Source organism: Silurus aristotelis, assembly GCF_946808225.1.
Source record: "Silurus aristotelis genome assembly, chromosome: 5".
In the NCBI taxonomy this organism is placed as follows: Eukaryota; Metazoa; Chordata; class Actinopteri; order Siluriformes; family Siluridae; genus Silurus; species Silurus aristotelis.
In genome coordinates, this window is record NC_139578.1 from 19,556,289 (window position 1) to 19,583,579 (window position 27,291).

At 37.6% G+C, this 27,291-nt stretch overlaps 1 protein-coding gene across 11 annotated transcripts in view; it reads left to right on the forward strand.

Annotated features, from left to right (window-relative positions):
- The window catches only part of pcdh7b (protocadherin 7b), a 128,787-nt gene that overhangs the window by 64,294 nt on the left and 37,202 nt on the right, over positions 1–27,291 (forward strand). For 6 of the 11 annotated variants that reach the window (XM_083541242.1, XM_083541245.1, XM_083541234.1 and 3 more), the window contains one exon: positions 1,581–1,797. The exons of 1 other annotated variant lie outside the window; for it this stretch is intronic. In XM_083541242.1, the coding sequence (XP_083397368.1) occupies positions 1,581–1,797 (217 nt within the window). The remainder of the gene's footprint in view (positions 1–1,580; positions 1,798–27,291) is intronic. 4 more of the 11 variants (XM_083541239.1, XM_083541240.1, XM_083541243.1 and 1 more) reach the window with 1 other exon arrangement.

Below are 27,291 nucleotides of genomic sequence, written 5' to 3' on the forward strand. Positions count from 1 at the left end.
AGTCAGCCACATGGTGCCTCCGTGGAAGTCCTTGACTGCAGCCTATTACAGCATCAATAAAGCATTATCACACTCTTTCTGCCCAACTTGTCCACCTACATACTTCTGCGCACGTATTTTTAGAGAATTAACGACTTGTCAAGGGCGAATCACTTGTCTTATTTTACTGAAAAACCAAAAGATGTCGGTGTTCGTATTTATTTTTGTAATCAATTTTATGGTATATACGGTATATATATATATATATATATATATATATATATATATATATATATATATATATATATATATATATATATATATATATATATATATACCGTATACACACCCACACACACACACACATCTAAAATGTGTGTCACTGTGTGTGTGTGTCTTATTTTAGTGGTCGGTTTTGTGGCAAGCAGATATTGAGGGCTGTTGTTTTTGTTGCAATTACTTTACTCTGTGGTTGTGAAGAGTAGCTGAAAGGATTGTGTATGCCTCACTCTACTCCATCTCATCATCTCTTTTCTTTACTGTATTTCTTTAGTCGAGGCAACCTGCTGAGTTTTGAATGGATGGAGCACAATATGATAGTGGAGGCTAGTGACAGCAAAAAAAAAAAAAAAAAAAAAAAAAAAAAAAAGATGAAGAAAAAAAACACACTCAGTCAAAACAAAATTTATAAGCTGCTACTTTATCAGTTTATACGTTGTCCTTATGTGTGTGGAGTGTGTATGTGTGTGCTTTTATCGATGGACCTGCATGCATTTAATCCAGCAAGACCATATTTTCGGTATAGTGCTGTATACGTTTGCATGAATTTGTGTGTCTATACATGTGTGTATGTGCCCATGAACATGCCGCTTGTTTGTTTGCCTGTAGCAATGTGTTCCATCCTATCTTCCCCCTGGGATCCCATCCACTCCCCATGTCCTGTTTTTGTTATAAAGTAAACCACGCAAGGAGACCTGAGCGTCCTTCAGACCTCCCCATCTATATTTAACACAACTACACTAAGTGTGACATGTCTACTTAATCCTGAGTGCTTTCAACTCATATTCCCAAGACCCTTACATGTGAAAATTACTGCATAAGTCATTAATATTGTAGTTTTTTTTGTTCCCCCATCCGTTTTGCTACTTTAGTAAACTGGTCAACATTAATCTTCTTTCTGCAGAACTCCCAAAGTGCAGTGCTGTGTCAGGAAACAGCCCAGATACTGCATTTACTTGTGTAATTATATAGGCCAGAGGTTTCAAATTCAGGACCTGAAGGGCCAGTGTGTGCACAGGTTTTCACTATGACCTTCTGTTAAGCACAAATTTGGGGTTTAATTACAGAGGTTAGAAATGTTCAGACAAAGCCCTTCCATTAATGTAGGGGAAAAAAAACAACAAAGCAAAACAAACAAAAAAAACCTTGCATATCAGCTGCCCCCTCAAGACTTGAAGTTGAGACCAATGGTCTAGGAAACAACCGTAAAACCCTAATGATCCTGCAAGACACCCCAGAATATGCCCCTTCACCCTTAAATGAAATGAACCTTCCTTGGAGCTCCTCAGTCCAGTGACCCGCAGCACTCTGTTCTCTTGTAGCCATTCCGCCGAGTGACGTTCTCGGTGGTGAGCCAGCCCCAGGACCCTCACCAGGGCTCTCTGCAGAGCTGCTACGACAGTGGCCTTGACGAGTCGGAGACGCCGAGCAGCAAGAGCTCCACAGGCCCCCGGCTGGGAGCCCTTCCCCTCCCTGAGGATGCCTATGAGAGGACCACGCCGGATGGCAGTGTCGGTGAGGCAGAGCATATGGAAAATGGTAGGGGCAAACACAAAAAAAGATAAGCCTAAAAAAAAAAGAGCTCAATCAGATTTTAGATGACAATTGAAATCCCAACAAATGTGGCCAAACACTCACAACACAACACCAGCAAAAAGCTAAATAAATGAGGGAGGCCAGATCTCTGGGATAATAAAACAATCATAAGTTAACAGAAGTACAGCACCTCAGCTATACAGTAAGTGTACAGACAGTCGATACAGCCGGGCTTCATATGTCCATACTTGTGCCATTTTATTTATTTATTTATTTATTTATTTATTTATTTATTTATTATTTGAATTATTGATTTTTTTTCACTTATCACCGTATTTTGTTTGCAAGCTAAAATGTGTGCTTGCCTTGTCAGCTGTCATGTTAGTGTCTGTGCATTATCAAGGTAGCCGTGTTAGAGTTCAGCAGAAATCTGGTCCAGCATGTTTTAGGTTTCGATTAAAACTTTAGACTAGGCAAAATAAACAAACAAACCCGACAAACACATTCAATTCGTTCAAATCAGTTACAGAGATCCAGATGTAGCTCTAGCTCAGTAATGAGCAAGCCAGATTAGACAGTGGCAATGAAAAATTTATTTTATGACAACGAAATCTAAAGGGACAGTTGTTTAATAAACAATGAGTACACAAACAAATTAATTAATGCAATATATATATATATATATATATATATATATATATATATATATATATATATATATATATATATATATATATATATATCAAACTCTGATTTTGCAAAATCATCTCTAACTAGTAATTATGTTTTATATAGCTGTTACAGTTTATTGCTTCAAATGTGCCTATTTGATATTAACATACAGTAGGTATATTGTCTCTACAAGCAGTTTCTTTTCCTGAAATCAGCACTATGTTCAGTTCAAGGCCTTCAAGTGAAATTATATTATTTAGGTCTGTAGTGTAAGAAACTGATCTTTGCTGGCTAGTTCCCTTTTTACACCACAGTTTGCTGAGGCCATCAATAGGACTACTTTTCTCAATCTGGTATGCAGCAAAAGGGCCTGTTATCTACAGTCATCTTGTGATAGCAGATACCTTATTAGGAACACATCCTTTTTTGTTTTAGGTTAGTCTACCTTTTACTTTAGAACGCACAGGTCTTAGATACTTCAAAAAAGCATGACTATCTCTATCTCTTCATAAAAAATGGAAAGAAAGATTAATGTTACTTGTCCCATGTAAGGCTTTATTGTCATAAATAACTTAATTGTTACTACCTTCATTAATCTCTCAAAGCCTTTTTTGTTTAAATGTCAAAAACAGTGTTTCGTGGCCAAAGGAGTCCATGTCAATGTCTCACAGTGTTAAAAAGGAATCAAGGCGTGCTGTTGGTGAAAAAGGGAGAATGTGATTTGTGACCTTGCCATTTGGAGAACACTAGCCTAAATATATATATATATTAAATAGGATTGGCATGGGAAAATTTGTCTTAACCAACTCTGTGTGTAAGATATACAGATTTGTCCTCTGGGCAATTTTTAGACTTGCTCTCAAACAATGCCAGGCCAAATTAGCAGCAATTACAGTCCTCTTACAATTCTGGGTGAGCTTAGAGTAATTGAGCATCAGAGGATCAATGACAGAGTTGTAGCTAATTAGGAGAATGTGAAAAAAATGTATGAATAAAAGCCTATACAAAAATATGTTTATGTACTGAATGTTTCATATTTCAACTAAATCTCTTCAAAGCTCAAATATTTAACTCATGCAAATGCATTTAAATTAGCAAAAAGCATGTTGAAGGTTATCCAAATAATGTAACTGCTGAGTATACTTTCTCTGTAACATGATGTAAATATTAAAATCCAAACTCAGTATGAATAGTTTCTACTAGTTACTTATTAGTCATAGCATAAACACAGCATTGGACTTCTCTGTGATACTTTAAGTCCAAATGTATTCCCCATTTGCTGTTATAATAACCACCACTCTTCTGGGAAGATGTTCCAGTAGATTTTGTATGTGTTTGAGGAGATTTGTTCTCATTCATCTACAAGGGTGTTCCAAGGGGAGTTTCAATTCACTCCGACCCCTCCTAGTTCAAGTGAAGGGAAAATGTAATGCTATCTCATTTTAAGTCATCCTATATAATGACAGATCCTAATAGTTTTATGAAGAACCACATACCACAAAACCTTTTGTCAATATATGTTGTTTCCCAATTTTCTGTTTCTTTTACCGTATATATGATATTTCAGGTCTTTCAATGTCAGAAAACAGGCAAACAAAGGACTCACTTTTCAAAGTGACACTGCTATAAGCAGGTTTTAGTAAAAGTGTGTGTTTGTGTGTAGTTTAGAAAAAAAACCTAGGTTGAGAAGTATGTGAGTGGGGGAATGTGTGTGTGTGTAAGGATGGCACGAATGCCAAAACTAGGTAGGACAAAACTAGGTAGGAATAGGAGCATGTTTAATTCAGTACATAGTGTAGCTGGCAAAGTCCAATCGCTTATGGATTCAATGTGTTAGATACTGATTTTTTTTCTTCCAATATAGGGTACACATAGCACTATCAACCTCTTCCTCCACACACATGGTTTGAAATAATTTCAACCAGGAGTCTTAATAAGGTGTAGGTTGACAAGGACACTTATTGTGAAATGTCCAATGGAACCTTGTACAGTATAAGAGTGAGACAGTAGAGGTTTTTTTTGTTTTTTTTACTCAGTTTATTTCCAGTTGACCAAGCACAATATGGATTTATGGAATTACAATTAAAAACTCTTTCAGTAAAAAAAATAAAAATAATAAAAAAAAAAAAAAAAAAACCCAGGCTTCCTCGACCAATACAGAAATTGCAAGGATAATAAAATGATTAATACACCCTATTTTTCATAATTCATAGTATTATATAGTACACACATTTAGCTAGGCTATTATGAACCATTAGAAACAACATAATACCTTCAAATGCTTTAAAAAAAGTAAGAAGCAACAATATATTTAGTAGTCATAGTTATAAAGTAGTTTTACTTTATACATATACACAAATTTGTCATCAATTCTATACTCATCCATACTCATCAATATTTACTAGACAAAATCACATTCAAACAAACATTTCATTAGATTATTTAATCCTCTCACACTGTGTGTGTGTGTGTGTGTGTGTGTGTGTGTGTGTGTGTGTGTGTGTGTGTGTGTGTGTGTGTGTGTGTGTGTGTTTAACAATCTAGCTGGATATCGTTGTAAAAAGGAAGTGTGCTTCTTGTAGCTTTTATTCTCTCCTTAGATGGTTTCTAAGATATTATTCTCAAGTACAGTGTTATTCTATACTGAGAGTTTACTCTATAGTGAGAGGTTTCTTTTTTCCACAGCTCTCTTTGGCGCTATACATTTTATTTGCTGTGGTTTGATTCAAATGTGAATAGGGTTCAATGCAGTTTTTTCCTTTTACCACACAAATCTTTGTAATATTACTTTAAATACTCGGCCATATTAATTTAAAGCTGAGTCAAATACAATAGCTAAATAAGCATATACAAAAATCTGTCTTGCACATGTGAATATGTGAGCCTTTCATTTTAACAGTGAGATAAGCACTCTCCAGTTCATTATACAAAACCAGTACAGCAACTATATCAAGTGTAATATAAACAGTAGCAATAGCCAAAATAAACAATAACATTTAAGTAGCAGGATTTAGTGTCAAGAGAAGATTTATTACAGTAAATCAGAACTCACAGAACTGCGTCTTTATTAGCTCAGGTCTAGTAATATGCGTATTTGTGTATGAGGCAACATGAAGGACAGAGTTATTCAGGCTATTCAACTATTAATCTAAAACATGCCAAATGCAATTTTATTAATTTTCACAGTATTTAATTAATTTTGTTCCAAGTGTGTTTGTGTTTATATTAAATATGCATATTATTTCTTCAGGAAATAATTCTGTATATTATATATATATATATATATATATATATATATATATATATATATATATATATATATATATATATATATATATGACACTAAATCCTTATATATACACACACACATACACACACTCATGCATATTTTGAAATAAAGTATTAATTAAATCTAACTTCTGTTTAAGACAACCTAATCAAGTTCTAATATAAATGAAAACATTACAATTGGAAATTTTAAATGCAAACACACAATACAAACAATAAGACACAATAAACAATAGACTAAGGTCATGAACAAAGAAAGTGAATGAAAACCTGGACATACAGTAAGAACACAAAGAGTTAGGTGAGCTGTGGGCTTCTTTTACAAGTGATAAGTGCTACATGCTAATCTAATTACTGTCTAGTGACTCAGGTGTGCCAGCATGTGGTCTAATGGGGTGCAGTGGCTGATGAAAATTGTAGTTTGTGACCAATGTCCACCAAAATTCTCCACTACAGGTGGAAAATTATTGATGGTGCTTCCTAATTATAGATAGAAAGCAGCATTAATAATAATAATATTAATAATATAACTCAGTTTCGGTTAAAAAAATTAAAACTTCTATTCTCCAAACTTGGACAGCTCTTTCTCTCCTGGGATACTCCTTGGATCACCCATTGACTGCTTCAGCTGTATTGGCTCGATATTTGCATAATCTGCATAAATTAGGGCATTTTTATGTTAATTCACTATATATATGAGGACTAGTGGACAGTTGATGCTGAGTCATGATTTGCCCTCAGAGCATTTCGATGTCATTTTTTAAGTGCCACAGAAATTTATTTAAGGATCTGTGCATTCAATGCAAAACTTGCATTAAAGCAGCTTTGAATATTAATATTAAGAAGTGTATTTTAAAGGTCTGTTAAATTCAGCTCCTTTAACAGTAAGTCACACACACAGCAGTCTAGAGATGGTTGAAATGCCATTACTTGAAAGCTGGAATTTGTAATCCTCTGTAATTGTGGTCATTATATGTGTGGAAGATGTGTGTAATTAAGATCCTGGTGAGTTGTGTGAGTTGAGTCTGAGTGTGTCAGGATTTAGGTGTGTGTGAGAGAGAGATATTGGAGGAGTGAGGGAGTGAAAAAAAGAGAAAGAGAGAGGGAAAAAGGGAGGGGGCAGTTAGTGGGCAAGTAGTGCAGGATTAAGGTCAGGGCAGGAACTCTGCACGAAGGTAACAACTTTTTTCTAGTGCGGACCATCTTGATACATGGTACATATTAGTGTAAATTAGTTTATATTATTTCATTCTCTCCTGTTCTCGTTCTCTCTCTCTCTCTCTCTCTCTCTCTCTCTCTCTCTCTCTCTCTCTCTCTCTCTCTCTCTCTCTCTCTCTCAGTCTCTGAGGTGAGCTCATGCACATCCTTTACCTCCATATTTTTCTTGTTTTCTTTTTCAAGGATAAACTTTTAACTTTACAGTCCTTGGCCCCAACAGGTTTTTTATTGTGACCCAAAAAAAAAAAAAAACCCTCTGCAGAATATTTCAATAGGGGATTGGAGTTGCCCGGTCCAAGCATATGGCACTGAGACGCATAACCTTCTCAAGGGTACAGTAACACAGCACAGTCTCCTCTGTGAACACAGAAACGTTGTCATTTCTGGCCATGGCTCAGTTTTCTTTATTGGAGCTTATTGTTTAAACGAAACATGTCAGATGTTGTGTGGTCTGAAAAACGGCACGCAAAAATAATGTGCCAATAAATTTTAAAAGCCCGTTCTAAGCTTTTTAAAGTGTCTTTCTAAGCGCCATTATCATCCATTTAGTATAGTTATTAATATTTTAACAATAGCTTTTTGCCATGATTCTCTCAAAATATTCCCCTGATATTATTAAGAGAATGTTACAATTTATAACATACATAAACATTATTTATATATATATATATATATATATATATATATATATATATATATATATATATATATATATATATATATATATATATATATATATACTACATTTCCATATAGGCATGCTTAATTATTAATATGCATACTTTTTATGACATTTAAAATAAAAATGCATAAATGAAAGACCATTTTTAGTATGGGTTCTGCTTTTTTTTTTTTTACCCAGCGAACAGATTAAGGAAGTGAAAAAGGAAAGCTGTAGAAAAACGGTGCTTTCTCCATGCTTCATTTGAGGAGCTGGTTCCAAAAGGCCAGATGGCAATGCAAGTGGCGTTTAATTAAAGCTATTCATATTTCCAGAAAGCCCATGAGCACCACAATGCAATAAGCCAGGTCTTCTTCTACACAACTCAGGTGGGGACAATAACTGTATGGAGAATTAGAGTTATAGTTCTATTTGGTTTCTTATTGATGCTTAACCTCAGCCGAGCATCTTATATCTAGCCACAACACGCGAGCGTCAAAGCAGAACCCAGATGTTACCCGCTGATCGATATAGGAAATAATTATGTTTATGATCTTTAAAGATGCGTAATTTTGCTTAGGTGAAGAGCGTACAGGGTCATTCGCATGGTTTTCGAATTTAAATGTCTTGCATAATTATTCGCCCCCTCTTGAACTTTGCGTTCAATGTGTGATTGCATAAGTAATCAACACCTGACCCCACAGCTCAGACCCTTATTTTTTTATTAATTACTATCCAAATTTATGTAATTAGTTCACTTTTGTAGAATATAATACAAGTTCACATGGTCTCAATATACCTCTGCCTGAGTTCTTGAAACTCTTTGTTAGAGTTCCTTTGAGAATAAGCCTGAACGACCCGCATCATGGAGACAGAAAAGAGTGGGTGAATAGTTTGTGAGAAAAATGTGAGAGGGCCCCAAAGAACAATCTGAATGGTACTTTATCATTTCATATGAATGCTAATAATTATTATGTGGTTTGCTTTTTGTGGTGGTTATTACTATGCCAGAACAATGGTCAAGGAGGTTAATACTTTTGCTACAGCCCTACCTAACAACTATATGTAAGTCTGAACACACACACACACACACACACACACACACACACACACACACACACACACACACAGACACACACACACACACACACACACACACACACACACACACACACACACACACACACACACACACACACACACACACACACACACTTTTCATCCTTTCACAGCTGCAGTAGTTGACTAGTAATCTGCATGATCATGCAGGCCCAAAGAAAACAACAGTGCATTTGTGGTCTAGGAATTATTCAGAGCTTCAAAACAGTAATTTTACTGTTGCTACTGTAGAACACACAAATCACACCTTAGGAATTTATTTGGCTCTCAGTCAAAAGAGGAAAAAAATGTATAACATCATAGATCTTTACATCACATGTTTAAATCGGACCCACCGCTGCAGTTAAAGACAACGTGTGAAAATGTGCACTTTATTTTGTCAAGCAGGGAAAAGGCCCAGGTTCAGCAACCTCGCTAATGTGGGTCTTTTGAAATGTAGTGAAGTGGCAACTGCTATTCAGAATAAGCGCCGTGTTGGTACCACATGTTCTTTGCCCAGGCTAGTAAGAGAATGCTGTCTTTCAGCCATGCATGGTTATGCTGACTGCATGAACAAAGTTCCAGTTAAAAATCTTCCCACTACTTCTCTGATGCAGGGCCACACCTTGAAAACCCCCAAAGGCACCCACAAACATGTTCTCACACACACACACACACACACACACACACACACACACACACACACACACACACACACACACACACACACACACACACACACACACACACATTTACTCACACGCACAGTCACACACCCACACGCACCTTAGTCAATAAAATATTGACAGAAATGGTGCCTCTCTGAAGGATATTAAAGTGCAAAAGGGGAGCTCACAGCAGAGAGCAGAATGCCAAAGAGATAAAAACAGAGAGAAACAAAAAGGGAGCAAGATAAAGGGAGAGAAAGAGATTATTACAAACAAGGCACACTTCAGCTACACTGAAACACACTTATGCTTTTACTGCCTAAATGTAACACCGACTCTTCATTTGTAAATCAGGAAATTACAAAACACCAAAGAAGCATATGGAAATAACAGCACCCCAGGGGCCTCACATTATAATGAAGCATTCAGGGCCTATAGATTTAGCATGGTAAGCATGGTACACTGATGGGATGTGTTTCGAGCTGTGGGTTCTGTATCAAAATAGGGGGAGGATCCCAGCAACAGATTTTTAGCCTGTTAGCAAGTTCAAGCAAGTTAATATTAATGTTATAATTTCCAAGATACAGAAGAACATCTACATTTTAGCCACAACACTTACAACTTTATATGGTTATCTCTCTCTCTCTCTCCCCCCCTATACACAAACATATATATATATATATATATATATATATATATATATATATATATATATATATATATATATATATATATATATGTGTGTGTGTATGTTTCATCTGGTTACTTTCACTTTGCAATGTCTATATGTAGATGAACTTTGACCTATGGATTTGTGAGCCTCAGTGTTGTGAGCCAATGAAAACAAGAAGGAGGGGTCATGTTTGTGTTGTTTATCATCCATGCTGTTGGCTTGGAGCCATCTCGTCTACCAATATACACTAGGGGATTCATGATAAGATTTTCTCTTTTATTTTTTTCCTCTTTGCCTCTAAGATTTTCTTGTTAGCAATGTTGGTACCCATTTGGTTACCTAGATAGGTGTTATATAGCATGTTTAAGTATGCTGTATGGTAAACAAAGGTTTATAGGTTAAAGGTTATAGATTTATAGGTCAAAAGCTATAGTAAGCGAGTCAGTTCAATATTTAAAGAACAAATAGCTGCTAACACATATACAGTTGTTGTCTCTACTGATCAGTTATTACAACCAGAAATATCTAAACTTTATAATTTGCCCACTTTTGTTTAGCAGTTGTATTTACCTAATATTGTTTGCCAATATTCTCAGTGTGCTAAGCATCTCCCAGTACAATAGTTTACCCCAATATCCTGGACGTTTTCCATCTAACAATCTTTGTGTCAAGCAGCAGCCAAACAGAATTAAATGTAAAACAATGGCAACATCAAAGAACAGGTGAAAGGTCAGGCATTTAGTCTCAACATGGCAAACACCAGAATGCAAAACTAAACCAGATAAACATGCACAAGGAACAAGCGTCTATACTTCAGGCAATAAACTACACAGAGTGATACTTTGCACAGGGTGAGTGTTTGGTGGGCTTGTTTATAGCAGTGTGGTAATTGAGTCCAGGTGAATAATTGGAAGACCTGGAACATGGCAGTGAGTGTGTGGGCTGGAAAGTGTAGTCCCTGCTGTTGATATGGAAAAATTATGTATGTTGTCTAATTATACACATTTGTGCAGTCTTGAATTAAAAAACAAAGGCTTTTTTTTTTTTTAACACTGTTTTAAATATAGCAGGCTATCATTACTGATGCAGAATAAAAACCCTGCTGCGCACACACACAAACCGTCATTTCATTAAGAACGAGATTGTATTTTATTTGCTATTAATAGATTTTTAATCTTAGCTGTTCTTGGAAGCAACTTTCAAACGTTTTTTTTTTTTTTGCAGTCAGTACTGTGGCTTTGAGAACTGCTATATTCAAATGAAGTACCACATAAAAAAAGAATGGCATGCTAATTACCTGCATGGATGCTGATTTATAAATGTACAGAGAATTCATATGGTGTAAGAGAGTAGGTTCAGTGACATTTACTAAAATGGAATGCAAACATTAACTGACACCCCCTTGCTTCCCTAAGGGTGATTGCTTTTTTTTTTTCTTTTTCTCTGCTATTAAATGCATTGAGATGGTTTTGGTGTAGTTGAGAAAGTTGTATTAGGTGAGAGAATCCACCTTTAACCAAATCTCCAGGAATGTTCAAATACATTGTGTTTGAAGCCTAGGTGTGATTATCACAGATAAAGATTTCAAATCCTTATCTCATCTGCATTTCAAATGAGATAAGGATATTGTATTTATCTTTTGATATGGATGCTTTGTTGTGGTACATACATTAAAACTACTGTATATTTTATGTATAATATTTATATTTTATTATGCCACAAAGTTAAATGATACACTATGCTCTGTGAATATTAGCTAATAGGCATATACTTACTTTTGTATGCTGACAAGTGTGTGTGTATGTGTGTGTGTGTGTGTGTGTGTGTGTGCATGCGTGTACTTCTGCCAAACAGAGCTCTAACCTCTGGCGTTTTTAACAGTTCGTTTCGCACTCTGATGTCATGCTGTCACAATTGTTCAGCCCGTTCTGTGCTTCCTGCCACAGGCGTTATGACTCACTGCTCTGCATAACGGTGCTTTAGCTGACCCTCGGCTACATTTAACACTCCAGGGCTTGTCAAAACGTGTATTAAAAAAGGACAAGCGCTTGATGCATAAGTGCTCTTTACCTTCCCCGCTACGCACCTTCACCTTATTTTAAATAGACCTAATTGCATCGAACTACTAATGTGACTCAAAGTAGTTCTCGTTAAAACAGCTTCACATCTTTAGACATCCAGATGGCCTTGAGTAACACATATACACCATTACTTTTAATGTGAAAACGTGAAAAAGTCTGGATTTTCTTTGGCTCCTAAACTGATGCGACTGAGAGAGTTGCCACTTCACTACACCCCAAAAAAGCCTGAATCGATGTCTCAGCTGGTGTTGTTTTACCCCTGCTTGACAAAAAGTGCACGTTTCACCATATAAAGCAGGGCCTGGCTCTTTAAATGAATGTGCTCTTATTAGAAACCCAGGCAGGCAGCAGAGCTGGCAACGAGACCTTTCTGATAAATGAAACGCCCGCCATCGGGTTTGTGGTAAGACTTTGAAGTACCTGCAATCTCATCAGGCATCGGATCTGCTTAATTACCGAGGCACAAATTAAAGAGGATAAAAAGAGAGTGAGGGGATTAAATTCACACTGCTAGAGAAAGCACGAGAGGCCAAAAAGTCAACCTGAGCTCTGTCCTGCACCCAAGACACTGTCTACAACTTTATTGACCATATCAGAATGTTCACCATCGTCAACCTAAGTGTTGTTTTTTTTGTTAAGATGGTGGATTTTGTTTAGTTAATTTGTAATGATAAACAGTATGAAACTTTATTTCATAATACTTTATTTATCTAGGCCTATGATGATGATGATTATGTGCACATTCTCAGCACAATACTACCTAGGCATATTGCATCTCTCCTAGCTAACTTCCTCAAAACTCTTTTTTAAAGAAAGATGAGAGGGTTTATACTCCGAGTGGCTGAGAGCTGCTCCTTTACTGCTCCCTCAGCAGATGTTGGGAAAGTATGTGGTGAAAGGAGGTGTTGAGTGTAGCACAGGCATGTGTGTGCGTGTGTCTCTGAGTCACACATTGGTGTATGGCTTAGCCTCACTCTATGTGTCCCAGTATGTGTTGCTTTGCCCTCATAACCAAGTTCATACCTCTCAGCATGAACTCTGTACCCTTTTCAGTACTCAATTCCAGCAGCTACCATCCAACTTAAAGCAAGAGTCCAGGGCTTTTTTTAAACATGTTCTCTATGCTCTATCCAGTTCTGTATATACGGTTACCACAGACTACATTTATAACTGTGTAGTTCTGCATTGACAGATTTGATTCAGGCTTCCCAACATCCTTTCTCATGCCATGCTTCTAAATCAGCAATGCAGTACTTGTATAGAAAACAAAAAAAATTCCGCAACCCCTTATAATTGTACAGAAAATGTCTGAAATGTCCGTTGATGGCAAGCCATCAGTTTCTTTTGACTCCAACATCCAAAACCATGCAATACTATGTGACATAAGCCTAGTGTGTTTTATTGTGCTAATGAACAGACAATGCAAAATGACAGCAATCTGGACCTTATTTCAGAGCAAACAAGTGCAATAAAAGCAAAGTAGGATGCAATCTGTGCTCTGTAAAAAAATAAAATGAGGTCTTAAAGTGCCTTCCGACAATACATGTAACCTGATAAAAACAATAAAATATGTTTACTATTATCGTGGGGGTTTTTTTATAAAGAGAAAGGGCAAAGCTGGCTGATTGGCAAAGCTGGCTGATTGGAGTATGTGGAACAGCATTAGTGAGTATAGTCAGGAGAAAAGTTGGACGATTCCATGAGGTATTGGTGATCATGGAGCAGTGATGCAAGCATGCAAGAAACAGTGCAAATAAATAAGGTTCCATGTTGCCTCTAAAAGAATATTTAAATCTATAGTGATGAGTGCCTTTCACATCAGGTTGTTTAACATTTGTTTTTCAATCTTACATTTTTTAAACTCTTGTATACGATAAAGTGCAAAGTGAAAAATTCATTAAACAAACGAGCATAATTGTGCTGTTCAGGACAATGAGTTGGAATGTACAACAGGGATGAAAGGGTTGAACAAAAACTAAAGGTTGTTGTCTGGTGAAGAGAAGCTGGTTTAACACACACAATCTCTCAGACAAATACCACACAGTAACATGAGACTGAGTCGACTCTAACCCCTTCCGGGAATAAGGATTATCTATTAATACAAACCCACAGGGATACACCTGGTTTAAAGGAGCCTCTCATGTTTTGGTTTGCGCATACGTCTGTTCCGGGTACTTTGTTTGAATACTTTTAGGAAACAATGACAAGCCACAGGTAAGACAAAAGCTCAACCGCGGAGAAAGAGCTTAGTAATGCCCCCAGCTTGCCTGCCTCTTTGTTGGATTAAACGTCTGATAGAAACAAAAATTATAAAACGGCCTTCAGTTCAAATTCTGCACATTCTTTACTAATCAGAGTCTCACCACGCCTCACGGTTTCCCTCTCTGTCTTTCATCTTTGGGGAAAAAACATATGCCTTCTAAGATTTGATCTTGATCTATTTGGCAATTTAGCAAGAAAAGGGGAAAAAAGGGCGATTCCGGGGTGTCATTCATTGTGGTGTTTTTTATTTGACGATAAAAGCTTCCTGCGCTGCTTCAATGTCACTAAGTTTAGATGAAGTGACAAAACCAGACCATGGCTTAATCCAGAGAATGGGCCTTCAAATCCACTCACAATGGCCACATTCCACCCCGAGGACACATCCGCATACCCACATGCATACAAGCCCACACATGTCTGCACAAACCCATTGACATAAATAACAAACTGATAAACATAAAGAAAACAAGTATATCTGAGGCTCAACCTGAGGGGGATGTATCATTTAAGTAATTACTAATAATAAATGGAAAAAAATAATGTGCTTCAGAAGACATCATAATGATGTGTTTAAAATAAAACCTGAATATAAAAATCTCCCCACCTTATTTAAGCAGGATGATGGTAAAGAAAATATAATCCTGTGTCTGAAAGACCAATTGACTGATACCATTATCTCGGCTAAGATTCTTCTTTGTCTTCTTTTTTTTCTGTTGATAATGGCATTGCTTATGTAATGGCTGAGCTACATTATCCATTGATTCATCTACATTACATACATCATCCTGTTCAGGGTGGAGCCAAAGCCTATCCCAGGAAACACTAGACATGAGGCAGGAATGCAACCTGGATTGGATGTTCAGATACACTCATTTACAACTTTTCAATAAATAAGTAATCAAATCTTTTGGGGAGTTGGGAGGAACCTGCATATAACTCACATGGATGTAGGATGAACATGTAAAACCCGGGTTCTAAATGAATTTCCAAGAATGTCCACCAATTACTGCAAATCATTTGATGGAAATTATCTTTTTCAGAATCTTTCCACCCCCACCTTCTTTGGGCCACAAGTGCTCACCAAATGTTTTGATGTGGATAAAAATTTAACAAATAGTATGCTGTGACCTTTAGAGTCATTGAACACCTTTGAGACACACTGGATTGACATTTCAAAAAGCTCTCTCAATCACTTAATCATATCACCAAGTGAGGGAATATCATTTGGAAGAATTGTTTGGATTTAATGGACTTGTCGAAGATCTGTGGTGGTAGTACAACACCTTACTAAAACACATCCTTTAACTCACTGCCCATCTGTAGCTGCTGTATGTGCACAGTATCTGCACGCAGAGCTGGCAGTGTACTTCTGGGACCTTACGTGAGGGTGAAAATGTGCACTTTGAGTTAGCAGGATGCTACACTAACAGGTGTGACACTAACACCACCCTCATTTGTCTCCAAACACGCTGCTGTGATTTATTTAACGAAGCTAGTGTTGGTAATGCTGACAACATGCAGGCATCAGTGCTAATGTTGGGAAATCCTGCTAGCAACGCTATTACTGCACACTTCCACTAGCACTGCTAAAATAAAACAATGAACATGCTGCTAAAAAAGGTCCAAATCTGCCTAAACAATATGTTGGCATTGTATTAAATAACGAGATTTTGTTTTCCTGCTGCTGTATTGCTAGCAAAGCACAAATTCATCATGAACATGTGTTTAGCTCTGCTGGCTAAAAAAATGGGGAAAAAAGTTGTCATTTCAGTTTGACATTAGTGAACTGACATAACCCTATTTTTTCTTTTAATAGCTGAGGTCATACCCATTATAAGTTATAAAGCACCATCAGTGTCTCTGGCTCGACATGGACAAATATTTACCACTAATTAAGACCATTTTTTCATTTCACTTAATGTTTTAGTATTCCACCAGGGGCATTAATCAGGGCTAAAACAACATGGCTGCCATTCTGCCTTCTCACAAATCACTGTTTGCGCTGCATTTCAAATTCTAGTGATGTAACAGTGTGTTTAGGTCAGTGTTGTTTTGTGACAGGAGACATGGCTGTGGCCGTGGAATCGGACGCTTCCTGTGGGCTTTGAGAAATCGACTCCAGAAGGTGAGGCCGAGGTGAAACGGAGTGTGTTTTGAAAAGGGTAAAAAATGGTATGAGAGGAGCAATGACTGATGAGAGAGTCTTCTCCTCTCATGTTGTGAAAGGGAAGGCATGCCAGTGAAGCATAAATCATTTTAATCCCTGTATACACATGCACACACACACACACACACACACACACACACACACACACACTCACACACACACACACACACACACACACACACACACACACACACACACACACACACACACACACACTATTGCATGGACACACACTCACCCACCTCTTGTTCTCTCTCCTTTTCACCTTGTTACTTGAGGGATTTAAATCACCTCCAAATCTACCTTTTATTAGAAATAAAACAGTGCCATTTTAATACCGGAGCTCTTCAGTGTTAACCTTATTCCTGTCTAGATGGTTTTCCCCTGACCATGTTTTGCATGGAAACAATATTTTCATAACATGTTTCTTTTAGCCCAAATTTTATTACATATGCATTCATTTGTATTGAGGTGGCACAGTGATACAAACTATTTTGAGAAATATCTGATGTCTGAATTGTGACATCAGGCAAAGAATGCAAACAAAAGTAAAGCTTTTTATATCTGGCTGGCTTATTGAAAACTCGGTGCTTGGTGAAGATTTAGTTTCTGTGAACCGAGTGTTTGTTTCTCTCTGTTTCTGTTTAAAGATGTTGAACACTGTTTCTTTGAGTTTGTCGCATTGCCCTGAGGCAGACACATCTATCTGTGGAAGGTGATGAGGAAAAGAGAAAGGTGTGCTGCAGGTGGCTTTTGTAAATCTACTGTTGACTTGACACTTGCTTTCTTCCTACAGCAGAGGATTTAAAAGAGGACTAAAGCATTGTTTATAACTGAAAAAAAGCGATTTACACAAAAGCGTCTATTTGTCATGTTTACTTTTCTTACATTGATCCCAGATACACTTGGACATATTATTTGTTTGTACCTGGATTGGATCCTAATGCAACCATATGCATTAACACATGTCACCAAAGAGATCTCTGGTAAGACATAATAGGTACATTTACATAAAGCCAAAAAATTGGCCATAATAAGATTGATCAGACTTAAAAGACTTCATGTAAACACCTCAAACAATCTCATTTGAATGAAGCTTTAACTGAATAAAATTTAGATCAGAATGAAATGGGTGCTGTACATCTTTTATAATCCAGTAATGTAAAGAAAAGAAATAAACATATGTCCAGTGCATATGTATATTTATGTTATCTTTAACCTCTTAAACATGCAATCCAGTGAAAAGATCTGGTCACAGAATATTTGTTAAAGATATTTAAAGACTATTAAAAAAAAATACCAAGAGACTGGACATAAGGAAAGTCCAAAATAATGAACTTGTCATAAATATTTTTGATGAAATACAGTCGCTTTGTGCACAGGAGCATTTTCATGCCAGAACAAGTTTTGGTCTCCTACTTCAACTAAAGGGAAAATTAAATCCTACCAGATGCAAAACAATTCTATACAATAGTGTGCCTCCAAACTTGTGGTAACAGTTTGGGAATAAAAACACTTTTGGATGGGAGTCAGGTGTTCTAGTACTTTTGCCATATAGTGTATGAACAGTACTTTCGGAATTAGGAATAGAATTGAATTAATTCAATATAATGACTAGGCTGCTATTGGTTGTTATGCATTAATATGTAAATTAACTTAATTCAAAAATCAAGAAAAAAAATGTAATAAATACCTAGATTTTTACATTTGCTCCTATTTCGATAGGACCCAACAATATTCTGTTCACATAAGATATGTGCCATTGTATTTTGTAGAGTGTTGAAAAATGTGTCTCTGACTTCCTGAAGCAGTTATAAATGCACCCTGATTGCATTCTAAAATGGTTCATCCTGATACTTAAGATACACAGTACAATCAAGTCTAAGCAGGTTCATGATGTACACTCATGAAATGATCAGTGAAATATCTCTGGAATGATCCAGATTGTCCTGGTGTCCATCATGTTAAAACAATCTTCCCAGAAGTGCTGATCAAGTCAGTAAGATTACAATGAGTGCAATGTGTCAGTGCAATTGAGATACACTGAGTAAGAGTTGTGTGATACGGGAAGGAGGATAAAGAAGTAAATCATCTTAGATTATCATCATGTACATGTTCAGGCAGACATAATGTGAAGCAATTAATATTGTGTAAAAGGCCAACGTCAGCACAAAAGAATGAATATTAGTGTAGTGTTAAAAAGATGGAATTCCCCAGTACAGGGCATTCATTCATTTTTTATTCATGGATGAGTACTGATTTCTTCACTGTACTTGAATGGTCAAATATGTTGTCATAATGCATCTTATTCACTGCCATTTGTCTTAATATAAAATTCTGAGAGAGACGACCTTGATATTTGTGTTTATTAGATAACGGAAACTACTCTGAATTTAGCTGTGGGTTGTTGAACTCCCTAGATAAGTAAAATGTCTAACAAAAGTCTATAATCCCTGTGTAGTATCAAACAGAGCTATAGATGACTTTATACATCACAGTGTAATTGGATAGATGTCCATCTTCCATATTTGCCCTTCTTTCATACACAACCATTTTTATAAATGAATAAAATAAAAAAATACAGAAAAGTCCAGCATGTTAAAAGGTTGCCAGATTGCTCATTTGCTAAATTCTGAACATGCCTTGTGTAGATTTATCTTCACGAATGACTGATAAAAGTGCAAAAAATTCAATAACGTTTAGTCCTTCACAGCTTAGAGGTCTCACAGTTTTCTAATTCGGACACAGAATCAAACATGGGACCAAACTTTTTCAATAGAAGGAACAAAATTTTGGATCAGGTGTCAGCACATCTGTTTGACATTTTTGGGTAGCACCTGGGTATGCCCAAGTGGAAATAAAAACACCAGTAGATGTTTTTTCACAGATTGCACACATTCTTTTTGTTGGCATTGCTTAAAATTGCAAACTTAATGCTTAAATAATAAATCTAAAAAAAGATGTGAAGCTATGTCTGTATTACGTTCATATCTATATCTTCTCAATTTCTTTCCTGGTTTAATAATCTGGCACTTTATCTTGCCTTGTAGCTCAGCTGGTGACATTGCTTTTGTAATCATCTGTTCATGCTGTAGTCTTAATATCATTCCTTGCCTAATCGGCTTGCCTAGGCAGCCCTGCATAACCAGCCTTATTTCCCGTCTGCCATCACTTAATTGCAAATCTTCTGGACCTGCCTGCTTGGGGAACGAAACGTGTCAAAAGTGGCAAACGGCTGTTTTCTCTGCATCCAATTAATGAACTCTCATTTATCAAGGCAAGACGTTGTGAGAAGCCCCTCAACCACTCAAGCTAATAATAGAATCATAACTGCAGCCTTGCACTCTTTTGCTGGTGCACTCGTTGGAGCGTTCATTAGTGGGTGCAGCAGGAACAGCACTAGTTGGAGTGGTGAGAGTGGTTGGAGGGATGCTGGCAGGGGGTTGGTGAGGAGTCAGGATGAGCGCAGTTGTTGGCTGTGAACTGGGAGCGGATGCATTTCCACATTTTCTCTGGGCTCATGTGTGGTTTCCTGGACATATTAATGACAGTGGATCAAGTGGGTACAAGCCACATTCTATCATGTTACTAGGACAGTGTGTTGCATGATAAACCTTCCCATATCTCTCCGTCTCCCTTATTCTACAGCAGGAGTAAATCTAGATCTAGAGGAATCTAGATCTTAATCATAACATATATGTTCTGTGCGTCTTTCAATTTGATTGGATTAGATTAGCTTTGATTAAAATCAATTTTATTGTCATTAAGAAGAGAACAAGTAGAAATCCAAGGAAATAAAGTCTAGGGTGGATGTAAAGTGCAAAGTGAGGTGTAAATGGAACTGCACAAATGAAATAAGGTATGAAATACATTCGAAATTGCATGATGTGTGTAAATGAGTCCGGAGACATGGATTAAAGCCTGCAACATTGTTTAAAATTATGTATTGATTTTTTTCTGCATTGGCTACGTAAGACACCGCTAGCAATATCTTTCCAAATGCAGACCATGAATTTAACAAAATAGCATGAAAAGATTGTGGATCTGTGAGAGTGAGAAGAGCTGTGGGAGTCCTGAGTGTCTTCCTGTTCCTCTAAAGACAAGAGTTGAACAGTAGAGAGGAGAGATGGAGATGGTGAGTGTGGAAATAGATCAATAGGGAAAGACAAAAGAAGGTGAGTATTAAAGTGTGGTCTTTCTACCAGCAGTTTTTCATAATGTGTCTGGTTGTTTTTTTTTTCATTTTTGGTTGGTGTGGTCTAATGTGAATTCCAATGGCAGAACCTATTAATCTATGCAGTATCTAGTACATATTAGCGTTTTGTTTTAAATAATTTATTATATCCCAAATTTGATCCAGAGCTCAGGTTACAGTTTATTGGCGTTCTACATGTGCCCATGTGAGTTTCTGATTTTCCTGTTTTCCATCATTAGAGTTAAGGTTAGGTTCCTCCCACCTCCCAAAACTCATGCCAGAAAGTGAATTGGCTATGCAAAATTGCCCCCTATGTGTAAATGCGTGTGTACATGGCGCACTTACTGTTTCTGTGATATTACCTTGACCCTGACCAGCATAAAGCGTTTACTGAAGATAAATGAATGTGTGTAATTTTCTTCTCATCAGCAAAAAAATAAAAATTCAGGAGCAGCCTACTTATGTGTTTGTGAATATTAGGAATGATAATAAGATCATGCTCTAATTTCTATTTAGATCTTTAAAATATTTTTCACACACACACACACACACACACACACACACACACACACACACACACACACACACACACACACACACACAGTAGTAGGTTTTGCCTGCTGAATTTGAACAAGATTGAGGGTATGCATGTCATATAGACCACTGTCTTTGTTATAAGTCATGTTCTGTCCAGTATTATAATTCATAATTCATAGACAGTAGCTCTAGGCCTAAAAATGTGCATGTGTGTCTATGAGAGAGAGAGAAAGGTGGATCTTAAAGGTTAATATTACTTGTGGAGCTTCTAGCAGGAGGGCCTGTATCTATGCAGGTGGTCTGTGTGTACCAGGGGAAATATACTGTAGTGCTCTGAGCAGATGCTGCTGTCCTTGGTTTCAACCTAGCAGATATTTACTGTCTCTCTCTCTCTCTCTCTCTCTCTCTCTCTCTCTCTCTCTCTCTCTCTCTCTCTCTCTCTCTCTCTCTCCTCAAGGTCTCTAAATCCAGAAAGTCATAAACTATTCATATTCCTCTACTAGACAAGACACACAGACAAGCAGAAAAGAAGGAATTGAAGCCATCCTGCTAATCAAAGCACACACGCGCTGGGTCCAACACTAAAGCTATGGCAAGGCCATCGATGTGTGTGGCATCAACTTGAGTTGGAAGACCAGGAAGTTTGTTTTCATGCGCTGTAGCTAATGGATTTATTGGCTTGTAGTTACTCTCAAAGTGTAAGAACACAGGAGATATCCGTTTTCAGCAAAGTCCCGACATTTACAGATTGGCGAGCGTCACACGTGGCCAGACACGCCGACGTCTGCTCTTGTGGCCTGTGTGTGTTATTGGATCAGAGGCCATTCCTGTAAACGGAGATGTGTGTGTTTATATATCAGTAAGTGGATTAGACTCTTGCACAAGTCTGCTAGTGAATGCAGCAATCCTCGTTTTCACACACAATATGCATACACAGATATTCTCTCTCTCTCTCTCTTTCTCTCTCTCTCTCTCTCTCTTTCTCTCTCTCTCTCTCTCTCTCTCTCTCATCTTTACACACAACCACACACACACACACACACACACACACACACACACACACACACACACATATACAGGCAGTTAGGAGAAGTGTGCCAGGAAGGACAGGTCTCCTGAGCACATAAATATATGCTGGAGAGCATATGAGTGATGTTAGTAATAGCATTAGCAATGATCAGGAGGGAAGCATTGAGAACCATTCGACAGCATGATTCTCCCCAAACACGGCCATTAGAGAATGCAGTCGAGTGTGTGTGTGTGTGTGTGTGTGCGCACGCATACAGTAGATCTCATTATATGATTAATCTAGTAAAAAAAAGAAAAACGACTTTAAGAATCAGCACTAACAGCTGATAAGAACACACTGCATTACAGACTTTTTGATATATGATCAGCTTCTATATGATCTGGTAGAATAAGATAGAATAACGCTCTATAGGATTATTTCAGTGCTGTATCCTGCATACCATTGTCATTACACTAATGCAAGCCTCCCTTTTAACACATTACTAGGAATGATCTTTAGTTAGCTGTAATGAAATGCAGTCATTCATTGTCAGCATTAGCAATGAGTTGAATAAGGGGTGTCAGGTGTTTAGGGGGAGGGGTTCAGGGCTGGTGAAACTTTGGGGTGGATTGTTTGTCTGTGAGCAAATTTAATACAACACTTTTAAGTGTGAGTTTTCATATAGTCTTGGCATTGTGTAACTTAAAAAAATGGCTCCATAAGAAGTACAAGCATGGAGTGTGTGTGTGTGTGTGTGTGTGTGTGTAAGTGTGTGAGTGTGTGTGTGTGTGTGTGTGTGTGTGTGTGTGTGTGTGTGTGTGTGTGTGTGTGTGTGTGTGTGTGTATGAAGTGCTCTTCTATAGGAATAATTACACGAGCTGACAGTCGATTCTGTTCGCTCGCTGCAGCCATCATTGACTCAGGCCAGGGAAATAATCTTCCTCGACAAGCAGTGCTGCCATGATAGCAAAGCATTTCTGGAAGATTCTCGAGTAATTATGGTCAGACAGTGTATCTCTCTCTCTGAGCCTGTCATCATGACATATTTCAGAACATGTGAGGGAAGTGTGCGAGTGCGTGTGTCTGTCGGTATCGGGTTTGTGCGCAGAAAAGCGGGACAGCAAGAGAGGGCCTGACACACACACACACACACACACACACACACACACACACACACACACACACACTGTCTTAGCTATTATTTTGTGTTCTGCTGAAACTGCAAATTATCTAATGAGAAAGTGAGTGATGGATAAAGCATGTCTGAAAAGAAAGAGAATGTTAACTCTAAGTGTTTGTATAAGTATATGTATTTGTGCCAGATGTGCACAAATCAGTAGTGTGGCTTTTGGAACAAGTAGAGCTTGTGTCCATTTTTTATATTAGTTTTCTTTTCACAGCTGCCAAGTGGACAACACCCAGATAGAAACCATACTCCTTATTGAAGTTTTCATTTAGAGTGTAGCTCTGTCTAACTTTGTGTTAGTTTAGCACAAGCTTCCAAGACCCACATCAGCTACACAGAATCAGTGAAAAAAAAAACACAGCATAACTCCTGCTTCCATTCATGGCCAAACATATCCAGAGAAAATAAAGATGTTATCTAGACTTGAAGATTTATTATAGGTTAAACAAGAACAGAACACCACATCCTATAGGCAAAACATGGGCAGATAACTTCCTGATATTTGAGTATAATCCAAAAAAAGTGTTTGTCTGTAATAATGTACTGAATTAGCTGTCCATTTGTTTTTATTACATTATTTTTATTACATTATTATAGCAACCAGATTTTTTTTAAGCTTAGTCAGTTAGGTTTCTGTGTTTTTTTTTCCAAAACTGGGCAGGACACTGGAGAGTCTAGCTACCCAGTGGACTAGATAATGGTTTTATGATTATAATATGATTAAAATGGATTATAATTTGTTAACCCCACTGAAGGCACTTATAAATATGTAAACACATGTTGACCTATATCGTCTTTATATTAGTTACTTAAACAATACTATCACCAGTGTGTTCTTATAATAAGATATTTTGATTCATTTGAATGATTTGTATGTCCCCCTTATTTGATTGACAGGCCATTGCAATGAGACCTTAAGAGTGTGACCCACATTGAGCGACGTGTCCTGGCCCTAGGGTTGAGTTGTGAAAGTCAAGTACTGTGGCCTGTTTCATCCTACTGTCATGTCAGGAATGGAAAAAGAAAAAAGGGGGGGGGGGGTGTTCTTAGTCAGAGAGAGGGAGAGATGGAGAGATGGAGAGTAGGAGAGAAAGAAAGAAGGGGGGGGGGGTGAAGAAGATAAAATGAGCTGGCTGTGTGTCTCAGAGGTGTTTAATTGTGTTCATGCAGCACCGCCCCACCTGTTCATCTTGGCCAGCTGACACTGACGATAGACAGCCAAGAAACAACAAACCCGTGCACACCTGTAGGGAAAAAAAGAGTGGCTAACACCAACCAGCTAAAACTGTACAATCATTTTAATAGCAGCGTAAACAAAACGATCACCAGGGGGAAAAAAAAAAGCGACATCACAACTACTACCTTCACCTTATGATTAAAAACACACCAGTCACCTACAGTTAAAAAGCACCATAAAGCAGTGCTCTATCGGTGCTCCCGCTAGCCGTCGTGAAAACAGAATTGCTCTTTATATCGTGCCATAATCTCAGCCTCGCTCTCCCTCACGCCGGCTCGTGCGCTCCCAAATGATCCAGTGCTGTTTGGAAAAAAGGCGCTTAGCCGCCATGGAGAATTATGCAGCATGAGCGCAGATATGACAGCTGGGAGGACAACCTTGCGGCGCTAGTGCTCAATGTCAGAGCCAGAGGCGGCCGTCTCACTCATTACGATGTGATACTGCTGACTGAGGGAGCGGGAAATAGGAAGTTGTAGCACACTAATAAGCTAAATAGATGGATACTGGTTATAACCCGAGTTAATGAGCTTATAATTCAAACCAGGCAATGCAGTTAATAGCATAACAGACGAACTAAGAGGAACAAAATAATAGGTTGAAGGCAATGTGTTTGAAGCCATACATACTGTAAGCTTGCTGCTATTACTTTGTTTTTTAAATACAGTTCATAAAATATATTTTGTGGTATTATTTATGTATTTATTTCCATCTTGAGCCCAATGAGAGTAACATTTTTGTACATGACATCGGTAGACTCTCGTTATTTTTGCAACAAGAGTCCAGATTAGCAAGGCCGATCCTGTCTGTTTAAAGTGGAGTCTTGATGTCTGATGGCTCACTTTAGCAGATAGATCCACTCACAGATCTGCTGAAGCCAGCATTAACGTCAGGTTAAGGCTCTTGGGCAGCTTTCAGCGCTCACTCACTGTCTAAACGAGGCTGCAATAAGGGCTGGAGAATAGACTTGCGCCGGCCCCTATCTCTCTCTCTCTCTCTCTCTCTCTCTCTCTCTCTCTCTCTCTCTCTCTCTCTCTCTCTCTCTCTCTCTCTCTCTCTCTCTCTCTCTCGCAAACACACACACGCTCCCTATAGAGAAGGCTGAGAAATGCTGACAGTGTGGCCTTTCTCTGATGACACTGACGGTGTTTGAACAAGCCTCCGCACCCCAGCTCCCAACACACCACTGTAAACACTCAGTCTTTAGTGTACATAGTCTCAGAGACACGGAGAGGAATTAATATTAGATTGTCAAGTGGGCTGGTCATTCTATGCAGCACAGGATTTTCGATGTCTATATGTTTTAATTATGTAGACTACACAAGGCTCAAACCACCAGCCCTATTTAGTATTGTCTAGTTTCAGTACATGTATGTGTGTGTGTTCTGTAATGAAAGTGTATATGTTCCATGGATGAGTCAAGCTACATGGGATCAGTGCAATAACGAAAACGAAACCTTTTTTTCCCTCTCAAAGCTATATTTTCTCCCTTGAACATAATGCAGAGAAAATCTACACAAAAGATATAGATTGTTCTTCTCCTATTCCATATTCCTTTCTCCTCCCCTGTCCTTTTTTTTTTTCATTTTAATTTTATGAAGAACGAGCCTGTTTAATCCCTTGCTTCATTGGTATGTGGGCCCGTCCTCTGTCTCTAGCTAGTCGATAGATTTCAATTTGAGCTTTGAACTGCAGCTCATTTTAAACCAATCAAATGACTGCTTTATGAGCAGAAAGCAGCCATCGGTTATTAATACCTACAGTCAGATCAGCTTCTCACCATATAGGTGAATCAGGGAAGGCCATGGGAGCTAGCTTTAATGCTGGGAACAATTGGCTGCCTGGGAAAACATTTTACATGGTCAGATTTTGACATTTTCAAATCATCGGGCTCTCCCGGACTATTTTTTTTTTCGGCATGTATATCAGTCTGAATTGAAGTTAAAGCAAGTCTGGTTAAGTGTAAGTGTCTCCATTTAAAGCACATTTAAAGATTCCATTTAGATAGATTTCATTAAGATGTAACTGAATATAAAATGTTATACACTGTATATCTTATTACATAAGAAGTTTACAATGAGAAATGCTTAATCGTTTGTATCATCCACATCTATCAGTCTCTGTCTCTCTGTTTAAAGATTAAGCCAATCAGATGTCAATATTTGGGTGAAAGATATTTTGGGATACTTAATGTAGCTATGTGAAAGATTGTTATAGCCAGAACACTGCAAAAATTCATTTTTTTTTTTGCCTAAATCTGTTTATATACCACCTCACTGTTAATCTTTTCTTCCAAATGCGGATACTACAGCATTTCTACTGCTCATATGAGTAAATTGTAAATGAATTAAGCTATTTTTAAAAGCATTAAGTCATCATTTTCTTGTATTTGTAACTAAATCGATACAGCCAATGCACTACATGTGTTATGTGTATAAAAAACACATTGCTCAGCAATCTGGGTGCACTGTAATGGGATTAACCTAGCCAAGGAACAATAGCAATGCAGACTATAGCTCATATGTTAATTCTTTTGAGTCAATATTTT